This window comes from Echinops telfairi, unplaced genomic scaffold (genome assembly GCF_000313985.2).
Source record: "Echinops telfairi isolate 266 unplaced genomic scaffold, ASM31398v2 ScPeMD7_7412;HRSCAF=8450, whole genome shotgun sequence".
NCBI lineage: Eukaryota > Metazoa > Chordata > Mammalia > Afrosoricida > Tenrecidae > Echinops > Echinops telfairi.
The window spans coordinates 15,229,478-15,245,435 of record NW_022111312.1 but is presented as its reverse complement, the minus strand read 5'-3'; the positions used below and the strand labels follow the sequence as shown (position 1 = coordinate 15,245,435).

At 50.2% G+C, this 15,958-nt stretch overlaps 1 protein-coding gene across 1 annotated transcript in view; it reads right to left on the bottom strand.

Moving 5' to 3' along the window:
* Positions 1–15,958, bottom strand: part of LOC101645423 (transmembrane protein 132B) — a 307,471-nt gene that overhangs the window by 61,761 nt on the left and 229,752 nt on the right. The window contains exon 3 of the mRNA XM_030887437.2: positions 8,933–9,079. Within this exon, the coding sequence (XP_030743297.2) occupies positions 8,933–9,079 (147 nt within the window). The remainder of the gene's footprint in view (positions 1–8,932; positions 9,080–15,958) is intronic.

Below are 15,958 nucleotides of genomic sequence, written 5' to 3'. Positions count from 1 at the left end.
TGGATCTTGTTGTCTTGCATTGCTTGAGTTTGATATCCCATCCGGGTCTGCTTGGCTAAGCTCCAGTGCTACTGTTGCTGACCCGCCCTGCTGTCTGCTCCCTGTGGGCAGACTCTGCCTGTTTTTCCTGAGGGAACACTCTGCTGTCTGCTTCCTTGACCTAAGACCCGAAGGTCCCCACCACTCCCCAACACCAGACGAGTTAAAGACTTTCAGTATATTAACTTCCACAAAAGTGAGCCCGCTGTTGAACTGAGCCCGCTGTACTGTTCTGTAGACTAATTAGCTGTTATATTCCTTCTCACTGCATAAACCTATCCTTTATATATAGATAATCATAAGTGGCCTGGTTGTGTTTCTCTAGAGAACCCTGCCTCACACACCCTCTCTCCATAATCGAGGGATGGGAGGAACCTGGCGACCACACAGAGTGCACTGGAGAGATGACGACGGAAGATCAAAAGGATAATCCGGACTTGCATGATTCAAACCCAACAGTTGATTTCCCCCGCCCCACCCCCATCTGATACATGTTAGGCCTGATCTGGTTTCCAACATTTTTCTGTATTTTTTGTTTGGTTTTCGTTTGTTCGTATTGGGGTTTATCTCAAATGAGTTATGTCATTAGGGGGTCACCCTCTTGAATTTTTGTTAAATGTTTTCCAGTATATGAAACCCAGGATTGATGAACCTATAGGGACAGAAGGTAGAATAAGGGGTTTTTTTTTGGGGGGTGTTATAGTGGTGGTAGGAGGTGGTAAACGGGAGCTGATGTCAAGGAGTTCAAGAAGGAAAAGAATGTTTTGTACTGACTGTGGTAACAATTGTACAATACTGCTTGGTGTGATTGAACTGTGGAATGATAAGATATCTGCATGAACTCCCAATAAAATGGTTTTGAAAAAGAAAACAGTTATCAGCCTCACAAGATTCTTATTTCTGATTTTTAAGGGTTTTCTTTTCATTTTTTTCAAAAGACTTAAAATAGTATCTGGCACTGCATGGCTTTTCAGAACATTTTAAAAATAAGATAAGGAAGAGAAAACTGCTGTCAGTTCTGGCTCGATTCACCCCTGTGCACAACGAGAGATCCCCCACCTGGTCCTGCACCAACCTCAGAGCGGTTGCTATGTTTGTATTGTTGCAGCCACTGTTCCAGGCCAGCTCATTGAAAGCTGTTCTCTTGGTGTGGTGTTTTTTTTTGGCGGACCCTCTACATTACCAAGTGTGCTGTCAGGATGGGTCCCTCCCCATAACATATCCAGAGTACACAGATGAAAACTTGCTCCCCTCATTGCTAGGGAGAACCTCTGCTACGATGTTGCCTATTGGTCCCTTTGTGTTGAAGTGGAATCCTTGCTGAATGAAGGCTGTGGTCTCAGATCTTCATCAGTAAGTTCCTCAGATGCTCCTTAACGCTCACCTTCCATCGGGGACTTTGTCATATTGTCGTGGCTTCCGTGATGCTGAAAGTTATGCTACTGGTCACCCAAGGTGACCAGGTTTCAGTGGAGTCTCCAGACTAAGACAGACAAGGAAGAGGGACCTAAAACACACTGACCAGGGAAAACTGAATGTCTAACAGCAAATGGACAGCAGGGCAACCCCTGCCTGTCCTCAACGATTTACAAAAATGCTCCAAGGTTGCAGCCTTCACTCTCAGTCGAACCTTTTCCAGAAGGAAAGAAGCGAACAAAAAACGGAGTCAGGGAGGAAAGACAACTTCTTATTCTTAGAAATAGAAGCCGGTGTTATAATCACTTAAATGCCTCCTTGTTGTTTTTTCTTTTTAACATGAATAAGAATTGCTGAGCCCAACTGTGGAAGTTACATCATCTCCTGTCAAGTTGGGATGGGGTGGAATCTAGCCTGTCAATCTTGTTGCAGCTTGATGACCTCATTTGGAGGCATGAAGGAGATAAATAGTTCACAGGAGGCGAGATACACTCTCGCTGCGGACATTCCTGAAGAGAAGCCATATGGAGCTATGCTGATGGAGCCAGAGCCCTGGAGGTGGAGGAGCCACATGGAGACCCACGCCAGCGCTGAGATGCTTCCACCGCCACTGGATCCACAAGACTTTCCACCCACTGGCCTGTGATCCTCTTGCATTCAGCACATCTGCATGTGTTGCGTGAGTCTGAAGAGGAATTTAAAGATTGGTATCGGACACATGGGCTAATATCGGACTTATGGACTTTATCTGGACTAGGCTGGGATGTTTTATCAATATACAATTACTCTTCGATATAACGTTCTCTCTTACACATATATGAGTGTCAATGAATTTGTTTCTCTAGTCAACCTGGACTAGCACACCAACCAAAGCTGTCCCCTGGCTCATGTTCCATGAACGACACCTGACAAACTACCTGTGTGAGTCTGGGTAGAACACAGAAACAAATTCATAAACACGCATATGTGTACAAGAGAGAGTTTTATATAAAGGGTAATTGTGCAATAAGAAAGCATCCCAACCCAGCCCAGTCCAAGCCCCTAAATCCGATATTACCCCCATATGTCTGATATCAATCTATAAAGTCCTCTTCAGACTCATGAAACACATGCAGTGATGCCAAATGCAGGAAGATCACAGGCCAGTGGGTAGAAAGTCTTTGGATCCAGTGGTGTTGTAAACATCTCAGCGCTGGCAGGGGTCTCCACGTGGCATCTCCAGCTTCCAGGATTGTATCAGGGTAGGTCCATGTGGCTTCTCCTCAGGGATGTCTCTCAGGGAGTCAGCAGAGAGTGTGTGTCTGCCCCATCCAAGGAGGAAAATAAGGATTTCCCAGAATTATGCCCACACAGAGGCCTCATTGGTTACATCTTGATTGACAGGCCAGACTCTATCCCTTCACCTATCATCCTCTCAAATTGATACCAGATGACATAATTGCTACAGTACCCTTCTCAATGCCAACGCTGGCTCATGTTGAACGTTCAACTGTGACAGCAGAGTGGGTTAGACATTGGGCTGCCAATGGCAAGGTCAGTAGTTCAAAACTATCAGCCCTTCGGTGGGAGAAAAGTGAGGCTTTCTACTTCTGTAAAGACCGGCAGCCTCTGAAGCCCACCAGGGCAGTTCTCTGCCCTACAGGGCTGCTGAGTTGGAATCAACCGGACGGCCGTGAGTTGAGAGTCTGAGGAATGAGTCAATGGAGCTTGTCAATGTGATGATCCCTCCTTCCGCTCAATAGATTATACTATTTTCTGGATCAAATGCGGAAGCCACGACTCCTAAACAGTCAGCTCCAGACTTTCCAATGTGGTCGCCCCTCCGTGCCGACATTTGCCTTTGATCTTGGTTTCATCTTGAAAGAAATCCCCAAAACCAACAAGAAACTCCCCACGGCTCCCGCGTGTATTCACCCATCCTCACCTGCAGGACAGAGTGGGAATGCTCACTAAGGCTTCTGAGATGGTGCCTCTGTCTCCACAGAACCAGACGGCCCCATCTCTCTCCCTCGGGAGGTGGGGGTGGGTTTGAACTGGGACCCACAGCCCGAGAAATCTGGCCAGGCTTGGTGTTTTTCCAAGCTGCCGCCAGGCTGTGCCCGGTGTCCATGCAAGCAGTCTATCACTGGCCTTCCGTGTCCTCCTGCTGCAGCTTCTCTGTCTGAACACGTTGTCGACGGCTTACTCTCTTCTAATCTCCTCTCTCCTCGCTGGGCAGTGCGCTCTGTATCATGCCCTTTGCATCTTCCTGACTGCCGGGTCCTCACAACGGACGCTCATTAACACCATTCTAAACGAAGCCCGTCCCTGACTTTCTCGCCCCGGTGTATTGCGTCTTTCCAACAGGACACTGGGTTTTTGTGGGGTTGGTTTTATTTTTTTCATTCTTATCACACCGGCTCAGGCAGTTCGTGCATTATATTCTATTAAAAACTCCATTCCTCCTCAGGTTGTCACCATTCAGAGCGGCCGGCTTTCTGTGGCGTGGTTTGTTCATGGGTATGCATAGACCCACTTCATCAGCTGGCACACGGTGGGGTGGTGGGGGGAGTGGGGAGCTTGCATGCCACACCTCATTTGATGGCACCATTCCACCAAGTCGTGGAAATAGGAGCCAACTACTGACTTAGATTGTGGGATGGATTTCTGCGGTTTATTAGATCAGCATAAACTGTCAGGCCAGAGCAACAACCCCTTCTTACAGGGGAAGTCCGATCCAGAGTGTGAAACAAGCAAGAGACAGAAGACCTTGGGATCAGGGAGGGCCGGGAGAGCCTGGCGCTGGTGATGCCCCCGCCTTGTCCTCTCTTCCAAAGAGAATGCAAAACTCATGACCAGAAAGCCCCGTGCCGGCCACGGCCGGGTTGTCCTTTCTTTGATGATACAACTGCCGGTAGGTCAAAGAGCTCAACAAAATTAGTCTCCTGTCCATAGATGACAGAATCGGTACACACACCTGTGAATGGATGGGTGGACAAGAGGACTGTAAAAAGCTCCAGGGAAAATGGAATTAAAAGATAATGAGATTGTTCCACAGACCACCTGAAGCCCCTCGTGCATTATCCACAGATACATAGACGCATGCACACACACCAGTATATTCAGGAGCAGTCCGTGGTCCGTGGCCCTTGTGTCAGCGGTGTCCGTGTGTGTCAGAATAGACCTGGGCTCCCTCGGATAGTCCCTGGCAGTGACTGCTCAGAAATGCATCTCTCGGTCTTTCTTCCGAGGCTCCTCTGAGTGGACTAGGAGCACCAGGCTCTCTGTCCACAAGGAGGGAGTTCATTGCACGCCCCACCCGGGGACTATCGCCAGTCCTCGGGGCTGATCACACAAAGGGCCATGGGTTTGAACCCACCAGTCACTCATGGGGACAAAGATGTAGCAGCCTGCTTCCATAAAACCCACCGCCTCGGATACCCGTGGGGCAGCCAACTCCACCCTCCGACTCACGACGACTGGGGATCAGCTCCCAAGCACAGAGTAGCACCGTGAGGAGAGTGAGAGCGGACCCAAACCCACCTCCACAGGGTCCATGCCAACTCAGAGCAACCCGATTGGGAACCGCCAAGGGAGAGCAGGCAGCCTACTTTCTCTCTCCTTTGGAGTGGTGGGTGGGTTTGAACCACTGACCTTGTGGTTAGCAGTCCACCACCTAAGGCAGGTGAGGGTTCCTTAAAGAGAGAGATACACATGCACATATTTCTGATGATTTCTGGAGAGTCAGACCCTCGCATTCATATTCCTCTTCTGCGCAGGTGGATCAGCAAGACCCTCTAACTCAGGTGTTGTCCCCAGGCGGGTCTGCCCACATACAGATAGGCTGATCTGATGAGAAAGAAGCTATCTCAACCTTCACATTGACGTTGGCTTTTTACGCATACTGTTGCAAAATGTAGCGATGTCATTTACTGTTGTTACATTAAGACTGTTACCCATGCTACACCATGCTTCAAGACATTTCATTTATTTGTCATTAGAAATCAGTATTTCATAATATAGAATTACATATTGTTTTGTGATGAATCACCATGCTTTAATGATGTTCAATTTGTAACAATGAAAATACATCCCGCATATCAGATATTTACATGACGATTCATATAACAGTAACAAAACGACAGTGATGATGTAGCAACGAAAATAATTTTATGATTGGGTGGTAACTACCACATGAGGAACTATATTAAAGGGTGGTGGCATCAGGAAGGTTGAGAACCAGCGCTCTAACTGAAGGATCGCCTGTTGCCTGCCCTCCATCCAGGATCAGTGGGGGTCCGCCTAACCCCTGACCCCAGGGTTGGCTACAGTGTTTGATTCAGGCATGTGCTCCAAGCCACCCCACACTGAGACAATGGTGACCTCTCCCAGGACGTGGGTGAGCCTGTCTGGGGAGAAGCTTAGTCCACAAGTGGCTGAGCCAGTGGGCAACATCTTGGCCTTGGAGGAGGAGCCTGCCAGAGAAAAAGGGTGCCCGGGGAAAGGCGGGTGAGGGGCCGGTCACGAAAGACAGTGGCTGAGCAGCCAGCCTCAGACCAGTGGTAGCCCATTCCGGGCTTTTACACAGAAGACTGTGGCCCCCTTTAGCTCATGTTTCCTTAGTGCAGTGTCCAAGGGGACAAAGCCACCTGACAGTCACCCAGCAGCCTCCACCAGGGCACAAACTCATAGGAGACCTGGGCCAAAGCACTGAGCAATGATCACCACTCGTTAATCCTCCAGCATCACTCTCCTACCCTTTTCCCGGCAGTAGAGACCACCTTCTACCACCCCAACCAAAAGACCAAGCCTGCTGCCGCTGGGTGGATCCCGGTGCATTGGGACCCTCTAAGATGGGCAGACCTGGCCCCAGAGGGCCTGCAAGATTCCATCTTCCCTACAGTGGCACCGTCGGAGAAAGGGAAGGCTGTCTCCCCCCTAGGGATTCACAGCCTGGGACCCCTCCCAGGGATGGTGGTGCAGGAGAGCGGACCCCGAGGCAGTGGTTCTATCTCTGAATGGACACAGACGCAGACCCTGAGTCGCCCCTTGCCCACAGAGCTGCTGGTGGGTTTGAACGGCCTGCCTTTCGGCGAGCGATATTGCTTCACCCCTGTGTCCTGGGAATCCTTTCTCCCACTGTGGACGGAGCCTGGAGTTCACCCTGGTGCTCCTTGTCCCAGACCACCTGCATCCGCGGCTCCTCCTTGTGATCCAAAGGGAGGGCTGCCAGGGGCCCTGTGACAGATATTTAAAGGGTGTGTGAAGAGGTGCCCCCTCTCCTGCAGCTTTGGGCTCTGCTGGGTGAATGTGGGATGTCAGACATGGCTGTAGCCATCTGGTGACCATGAGGAGCCCCCTGGACGAGGGCAGCTTGCAGACCAGGCGTCTCGTGGTGCGGAGAGACACCTCATGAATGGCATCCTGGGAGCGGTGCTTCTGGTGTAACAGGCCTCACAAGCAGGGCACCAGCTCCCTCCAGATTGGTGGTTGTGTAAGTCAAGGTGGACTAGAGAAACAAATTCATGGATACTCCTATGTGTGTAAGAGAGTTTTATACCAAAGAGTAATCATATATGGAGAAAATATCCCAGCGCAGTCCAGATCAAATCCACAAGTTTGATATTATTAGCCCATATGTCTGATACTAGTCCATAAATTCCTCTTCAGACATAGCACATGCAATGATGCCAAATGCAGGAAGATCACAGGGCGGGTGGATGCAAAGTCTTATGGATCCAGTGGCAGTGGAAGCATCTCAATGCTGGTTTGGGTCGCCACGTGTCTCCTCCAGCTGAGTGTCTCAGCAGCAGGAAAGGGAAGACAGAGGGAGTGTGTGTCCCACCTCCAGTGAGGAAGACAGCAGTTCCCAGAATCCTCAGGAGAAGGCCATGCCCACACAGAGCCCTCATTGGCTATGACCCGATTGACAGGCTAGGCTCCACCCCTTCACTCAAGTTGACAGGAGACTCTGTAGCTGCCACAGTGGTGGTGTGTGATGAGGGCACCTTCCTGTATAAGAGGGAACTGGCCATCTGTGTCCCTAACAGATGAAGAGGAGAAAGCCCTGTGTGGTGCACAGGTCGACCCTGGGACACCAGGGTCCCCGGGAGGTGGAATCAGCTCGAGGGCAGCGGGTTTGGTTTGGGGGCGGTGTTGCAGTTGTGTTGAAGTGGGTCACGGTGCATTAACTCCCAAGGCCTCCCCCGCTTGGGCTGCTCAGGACCAGGGAGTGTGTAGGCAGCAGACGCAGACTTCCAGGAAACCCACTCTCGGGTCCGGTGAGTTTGCAGACTGGATGTTCTTTCAACGGACGGAAGGGGTGATGGACAGGACGTGGAGTTCAGGCAGGAGGCAGCTGGGTCACTGGACCAATTATTCTCTAATGGAGGCTTTTAGCCACTCGACCGGAGGCACTTCTCTCGCTTTGAAAGAGATCCTCAAAGCCAGCCAGCCTGCAGTTCTAGCTGGGGTTGTCTGGGGTCACCCACCAGCAGACAGCGCTCGGCACATCACCCCACTGCAAGAGCAGACTCGTCCCAGGCACCCTGTGCCTCAGGCTCCCTCTACCCACTTCCCCCTCCACTCAGGGAGTGCCCCAGCGAACCCTCCAGACCAGACTCAGAAAGAGAACAAAGAGATCAGGGTGGATGGTGCCGGGGGACCACGGCCTTCAAATCCATTCGGACTCCTGGCCACCCGACAGAACTGCTCCTGTGGGCCTCAGAGACTAACTCTTTAAGGGAATACAAAGCTTCACCTTTCTTCCATAGAGCGGCTGGAGGCTTCAAACCACTAGCCTTGCGATTAGCAGCTCCACTTGTAACCCACTGTGCTACCAGGGCTGCCTCCAGTCACCTCTGTTTGGCTCATGATCTCTGCACCTCTTCACTTAAGCTTCTCTTTCCCACCCGCCTGCCACACTGCAACCGCAAACAATAACAACAATAATGATAACTTAAAATACAGTTCCCAACCCCACACTGGGGTGCGTCTGAGCTCAGGGAATCCTGAAACTGTCAGGAACGGGGCTGTGAAGCTGGCCGTGCAAATGCGCCAGTGGGACGCTTGTCTCTTCGGCGGGCAACTTCATGTCATAAAAAGCAGGCCTTCCAAGAGGCTGGTTGCAGTTGCACCCCATGCTGAGAATTTGCATGTCCACCCCAGACTGACTCAACATTCTAACACGACCCCCAGGTGGTTCTTAAGTCTACAAAAGAGCTATATGAAGAGGCATGAGTGTACACAGCCCCCAACCAAACCGAACCCACTGCCGTCGTGGCCTCTGCCTCACAGAGACCCTCCCTGGGCAGGGTGGTTGGGCTTCATCTTTCTCCCAAAGAGCATTTGCTGGGTTCTAGCTGCCAACCTTGCCTTTGGCAGCCCAACGCTTAGCCCACCGTGCCACCAGGGCTCCTGACGTACCAGCAGAGTAAGTCACTATTTCCCCATCCACCCCCACGCTCGCTGCCCAGGAGCCTGAGAACCTGGAACTCACCTGCTCTGCGGGTCGGGACGGTGGCCCACGCAGGTGAGGGTGGCCGTGGTCTGGTCACTGCTGTTATCTATGTCCTCCTGCACAGCCCAGCGGTCCTCACTGCTGACCCTGACCGCTGTGATCTTCACTCCCGCTGCAGCCTTGATTCTGTCGGGGAAAAGAGAAGACACATGAGGCCGGTGTGGTTCCCACCTGGGGACAGAATTCACCGCACAAGCAGACCACCAGGATCAGCAGGTTAAGGGAGCTCAGGAGGCTAGAGGGCAATCGCCCTGAGACCCCTGCTGTCACCAGCATCCCAATGCGGGCCCAGTCAGGCTAAGATCTGGAGAGATGGTCCAGACTTGGCCCACCTACTTTGGACATGCGGTAGGGAGAGGTCAGTCCCCAAAGAAGGGCGCCATGCTTGGGAAAGTGGAACGGCAATGAGGAAGAGGAAGGCCCTGACGAGACGGACTGACACAGCGGCTGCGCCAATGGGCGCGGCATCACCACTGGGAGGCTGTGTTTCCTTCCTGGTGCCTGGGCTCTCTGTGAAGCAGAGCCACCGGACAGCACCTAAAAGCAACAGTCAACCCACCGTGAGGACGGCAGCGCTTCTCAGTCCCCTGAGTCCTGCTGGAGAAAGACTGACCCTGAGGGTGGTCTTGGGGGCTCCCAACCTTGTGGTTAGTATCAGGAGTGAGGTGGTCTTGGGGGGCTCCATGTCTGCCTTTGGGGATGAGGGCTAGGGCAGGAATCATGCACTCAGGACTCTGAACTCATCGGTCCTGTGCCCCCCCCCCTACACACACACACACATATCACTCATCCAGCCCTTGAACTTGTCAGGAGAGTTTCTTTTCTTTTCTTTCTTTCTTTTTTAATGGAATCAATGAGGTTCTCATGTAACAGTTTCTAAACACCTTGTTCAATAACACTGGCTACTTTTTTTCAATTCAAAAGGAAGCAGGAAATCATAAACAGAATGAATTAAGAGTGAGTTAAAAGGGGAAAATAGCAAAGAGGGTGTTAACTTTTAATCTCACTAGATCTGCATTAGTTCACTTCCTGAGCACTCTGTCTGAAGACAGGGCTTTTCAATCCCTGCTCAATAGTCCCAGAGAATTCAGGGGAAGCTGACAAGAGCCAAAGACCCATTTGCAGAGACCCCAGGGGGCCTCCGTCTCCATTCTCTGATGTCTTACGTCTGCTTTCCTACACAGTGACTGCCAGGCCAAGTGAAGTGGCTCCTGGAGAAGTTCAGTATTTCCTCCATGTATCGTGGTGTTGTTCACTGGTCCCGTTCTGAGGATATTTTCTATTCTAAGCTGCGTGGATATTGTGTTTCATTTCTCTTGAATGATGTCCTCGGAGACCCAAGAACAAGTGATGCTGTTTTCATTGCAGTGTTGGGGGCAGGGTCCTGAAAGACAACACGTCCAAAGCATGTGGCGTGCAGCCTGGCCTTCCTTCACTGGAAGCGGCATTCTGGCTGTACCGCGTCAGAAACAGGAGTGTGTTCTCCTGGCCATCCTTGGTGAGGAGAATTTCTTGAGTGGCAGATTCTGGAAATATAATGAGGATCAGACTAGATCAAACAAACAAAAAAATATCACTGCTGGGGAGCCGATGCTGAGAGACAGAGAGGACATGTCCTGCATGCTTCCTACGGCTGCCAATCTTGACGGGAGCTGACTGCTCATCTTTCTCCCACGGGGCAGCTGGTGACTTTGAACCCGACCTTTTGTTTGGCAGTTGAGTGCTTTCACCACCACGCCACTAAGGTGCCTTCCCAGTCTAGACCAGTGAGTCTCAGTGGAGGGGCTGCACACCAAGATGGAGGTTCCCCTCCAAAGGACTTTATTGGGGGTAGAAAAGAACTTTTGTCACAAAAACTAAAATTCCCTGAGCATCTTCTTTTCAGCAAAAGCAGCATCCCATGCTTTGTCTCTATCCATGCATTTGATTCATCCAGGGCTGTGGGTGGGAGTGTGACCTCTGTTCCCATTTGCCACCCCAGGAAAGCAGTTGACATGACACTAGAGACAAACACTGAGGGGTGTTGGCCAGCGGCAGGGAGCTGTGTGCTTTGCTTTAGCGGCTGGTGGTGTTGAACTGCTGGCCTCGTGGTCCATAGGCCAACCCGCCACAGCTGAGCAGCAGAGGACACTTGAGGATACAGAAGGGTCCAGTGATCGTTGACGTTTGAATGAGGCCTGTAGGCCAGTGAATGATCTGGTATCGATGTTCGGCTCCTGGTTTTGAACGTTGTCCTGTTGTTATGTAAAATGCTAACACGTGTGGAAGCTGGGTGGAAGGTATAGGAGGCCTGGTGACACGGGGATTAAAGCCTCCAGCTGGCAACCAACTGTTAGTGGCTTGAACCCAGAGGCCACCCGCGGGAGGAAGAAAGGCCAGGCCATCTGCTCCCACAGAGTGGGTGGCTGGAAACCCTGCAGGGCCAACTCTGCTCCGTCACCTAGGGTTGCTATGCTGTGGTTGACGCCTCAGAAGAGTCGTGGGGTTGAATTCAGGGTTACTGTGGTGCTGTTAGGAGCCATGGAGTAGGTCCCGACCCATAATGACCTCATGCACAACAGAACAAAGCAGTGCCCGGTCTGCGCCATTCTCACAGCGCTCTTATGCCTGCACTCACTGTTGCAGCCAGTGTCAATGCATCTCCTTTTCTCCTTCGATGCCCCTCTGCTATACCCAATCCAATGTCCTTCTCCAGGGACTGAGCTCTCCTGACGACGGATCCAAAGTACGTGAGAGGTAGTCTCACCATCCTTGCCTCTAAGGAGCACTCTGCCCTTACTTCTTCCAAGACACATTGGTTTGTCCTCTGAGTAGTCCTCGGTTCTGTCAATGTTCTTCTCCAGCACCACAATTTGAATGCATCGAATCTTCTACGGACTTCCTTATCCAGTGCCCCCCTTTCACATGCATAGGATGCAATGGAGTGTATCATGGCTTGGGCCAGGCGAACCTTAGTCCTTGTGTTAGTGGTGGGTAGACTAGAGAAACAAATTCATAGACACTCACAAGGGATAAGAGAGAGCAATGATGCTGAATGTAGGAAGATCACAGGCCAGTGGGTGGGGAGTCTTGTGGATCCAGTGGCTGTGTAAACAACTCTGTGCTGGCATGGGTTTCCACGTGGCTCTTCCATCTCAGAGCACTAGCCTAGCTCCATGTGTCTTGTCAGCTGCAATGTCTCCCAGGGAGTGAGCCTGTGTCCCACCTCCAGCGAGCTATTTATCTCCTTAGCGCCTCCAAATGAGGTCATCAAGCTGTGGCCTGATTGACAGGCTAAACTCCACCCCTTCACTCCTAAGTCTCAAATTAACAACAGATGATGTAGCTACCACTGTCCTCAAAGTGGCCGCCCATGGTGTTTTCAATATGGCTTCTCCAACCCCACAGTTCAAATGCATCAATTCTTCGTCAGCCTTCTTGATTCAATGTTAGTGATTGGAAACTCATCCCCCAAATATTAAGACAAGCTTGTCTCCTGTGTGGGAGCTAATCAAACAACTCACAGCAAGGAAAGGGATTGGAAGGTTACTAAACTAACATCATCCGCAAGCATAGCTGGGGGGGGGGATAGGACACGACCTGAGGTCACAACTCTCTCAGGACAAGACTGTTGACATCCTGAAGGCAAACTGCCCAGTCCACACGCCGACAGCTGCCTGGAGCCAGAAGGAGTGTGTCCCGGAGCACCTCCTGGAATGTAGCAGGTGCTCAGTAGTATTTGTGCAATTATAAGAGCTAAGATTTACCGAGGGCCACTACCCTGGGCCAGATGCCTTTCCAAGAGCTTTGCATACATTACCTCATGTTTTACCTGCATTAGCACACTTAATCCTCTTAACAGCACGATGGATAGAAAGTGTTATCCCAGTTTTACAGATGACAAATCTGGAGTCCATAGAGATGAAGTAACTAGACCAAAACCACAAGGCGAGGTCACCGTGGAGTCAGGGTTAAAGGCCCACCCTGGGCTCAGACCCAGCCCTACCGCTGACTTGCATGGCCATGCCGATGCCTCTTGTCTTTCAAAAGAGAAATAAATGAGGGTGTCTATAGTGGGATGAATATTAACTTGGGTAAAAAAGGAAGGAAGATAGATAAATTGATAGATTAAGTAGGTAGATCATGGATGGGTGGATGGGTGGATCAATTGAAATATTATTAATAGACCAATGAGATAGATAGATAGATAGATAGATAGATAGATAGATAGATAGATAGATAGATAGATAAACGGTGTTGGCTGTAGGAAGAAATAAATAAATACATATTTAAAAGAACATCTAAAGGCAGATGGCCTAGGTGGGTCAAGTAGATGAACCCAAAGATCTAAACTCCAAGAGAATTAAAATAATGTTGTCCATGGCCAGATCTGGGAGTAGCATACATAACTGATGCCCAAATTCGATTGGTCAGAAAGAGGGGGAGGAGAATAGTCCCTCCCAAAATCCATGCCCATCCTGGAATCTCAGAATGTGCCTGGCCTACTGATGTGCGTGTGTGGGCCCCAAGGCAAGATCACGTTGGATTCAGATGGGCTCTGAATCCAGTGTCTGGTGACCTGAAAAGATGACAAAACATGGAGAATAAGGTCTTAGGATGATGGAGGGAGAGGTCTGAGTGGGGTATCTACAAGCCGGGGAAGCCCAGGGGTTGCTGGGAGCCACCAGAAGCTGGAAAAAGACATGGGGCCAAAATCAGCCTGAGAGCCCCCAGAGGGACCCAGACCTTCCTACACCTTGCCTTTGAGAACACCATGGTTTGTTGAAGCCGTCACGTTCACTATGGTGACCAGAGGAAACTAAGACAGCGGTCTTTTCAAGAGGTTGCAATTCAATTAAGTGTGAAGTGTTGGCATAGAGCAGTGGTTCTCAACCTTCCTAATGCCATGACCCTTAAATACAGTTCCTCGTGTTGTGGTGACCCCCACCCATGAAATTGTTTTCATTACTTGTTCATCACTGTAATTTTGCTACTGTTATGAATCATCATGTAAATATCTGATAGGCAGGATATATTTTCATGGTTACAAATTAAATATTAAAACGTAGTGATTCATTTACAAAAACAATATGTAATTCTATATTGTGAAATATTGATTTCTAATGACAAATAAATGAAATTTGTCTTGAAGCATGGTGTAGCATGGGTAACAGTCTTCACTCCTCATCTGTGGGCAAATCTGCATGTGGGCCTGGAGACGGATAGAGGAGCGAAGTCTTGGTGTCTAAGACCATCAGAAATATGTGTTTTCCGATGGTCTTAGGCAGCCCATGTGAAAGGGTCATTCTACCCCCAAAAGGGTTGTGACCCACAGGTTGAGAACCACTGGCACAGAGGAAGTGCTCCAGTCTGTGGTTGTTGTTAGGGGGCATGTACGACAGAACAAAACCCACCTGGCCTGTTCCATCTTCACGATCATTGCTAGGTTTGAGCCCAAGGTTACAGGTACGGGGTCCATCCATCTCCTGGGATCTTACTCCACTTTACCAAGCATGATGTCTTTCCCCCGGTACTGGTCCCCCCTGGTAACATGTCTAAAGCAGGTGAGATGAAGTCCCTCCATCCGGTCAAGATTACAGCCTAGGAAACCCTGCAAGTTCTCTCTACTGTGTCCCATGGGGTCACAATGAATGTGAATAAACTCGATGGCACCTAACAACAACAAGTATATTACGAACCCTAAGAAACTGATCCAGGTGGGCCAGACGGTTTTTTTCTAAAAATGAGCTGCCATATCCACCCCCAAAATGAACCATTCAAGGGACCACGTCCCCTCTCCATGGGGTGTCCATTGGGGCTGCTCTGATTTTCCAGCCGGGATCCCGACCACCTCCCCTCCAGATGCAATCCCTCTCACACCCACGGCGGCACAGATGCCTCACTGGTCATTGGCTGTTCAAGAGGTCTACTCTGGAGGACATCCAACTCCCTCTGCCCAAAGGCCCCAAAGGCCACCCATGTGCACCCATGTGACAACGCTCATCAATGTTGTAGTGGCCACACCACTGACACACACACAAAAGAAAACAGCAGCCATTCAATAATACTGGTCACCCAACTGTGTCCAGGGGTTGGGCTGGCTTTATCTGTGGATGCAGGGCTCAGCCCAGGCCTGCAGTTCCCCCAAGTCCCAGGCCCCATTCTGCTCTCCCCCTGTGTGGGCTTGGCCTGCCAATAGTCATGCTCACATCCTCATCCACAAAAAAAGAAAAGCAAACACCTGCCCCCAACACCTAAAGTCCTGGGATCAAGTTTTCATTGGCTTAAATTAGATTACGGATTTAACCTTGGACCAATCACTGTGGTCTAGGGGCGGTGGGGGGTGTAGAGGAGTGGTCATAGAAGACAATGGTCTTAATGCAGACGGGTCAGAAGACTGTCCTGCACTAAGGGTGAAGTTCAGGGCTTAAAAAGGCACAGTCCCTAAAGAGAAACTCCAGCTGCAACAGAAGAGGTGAAAGCTGGGTGTCCAAGAGGCTATCCCAGGGCTAATGACAAAGGCTTTGCCTTGCTCTCATGAAAAACCTCCCTCCATCCCACTTCTTACCCAAATCCCTTCCTAATTTTAGAGTCCATGTGTTAGAAAAATTTTAAGTCCGGAAGATCCATTTTTTGAATATTCATTAAGTTTGTTTTAGAGAAATATTTTTAGGTTTGGCTATTTTCTCAGCGCTCCTTACCTTATAACTGTAATCTCTAAAGCCGTGTGAGTGTGATCAGTGGTCTGGCTATACTCTCGTTTCTACCAGGAGTCCCTGGCTGCCGAATAGTTAGGTGCACAGCTACTTGTGGAAAGGTTGGCAGTCTGATCCCACCCAGAGGCCCCTGACAGAAAGGGCTGGTGATCTGTTTCCAAGAGCTCACAGCCATGGACATGCTGTGCAGTGCAGCTCGGCTCCATCCATACGTGGAATTGCCAGCAGTTGGAATGACTCAGGGGAAACTGGGTATTTTTAAATTAGTGTTTTTAAGTGTCTTCAAGATATAGATAGAAGATAGAAAGAT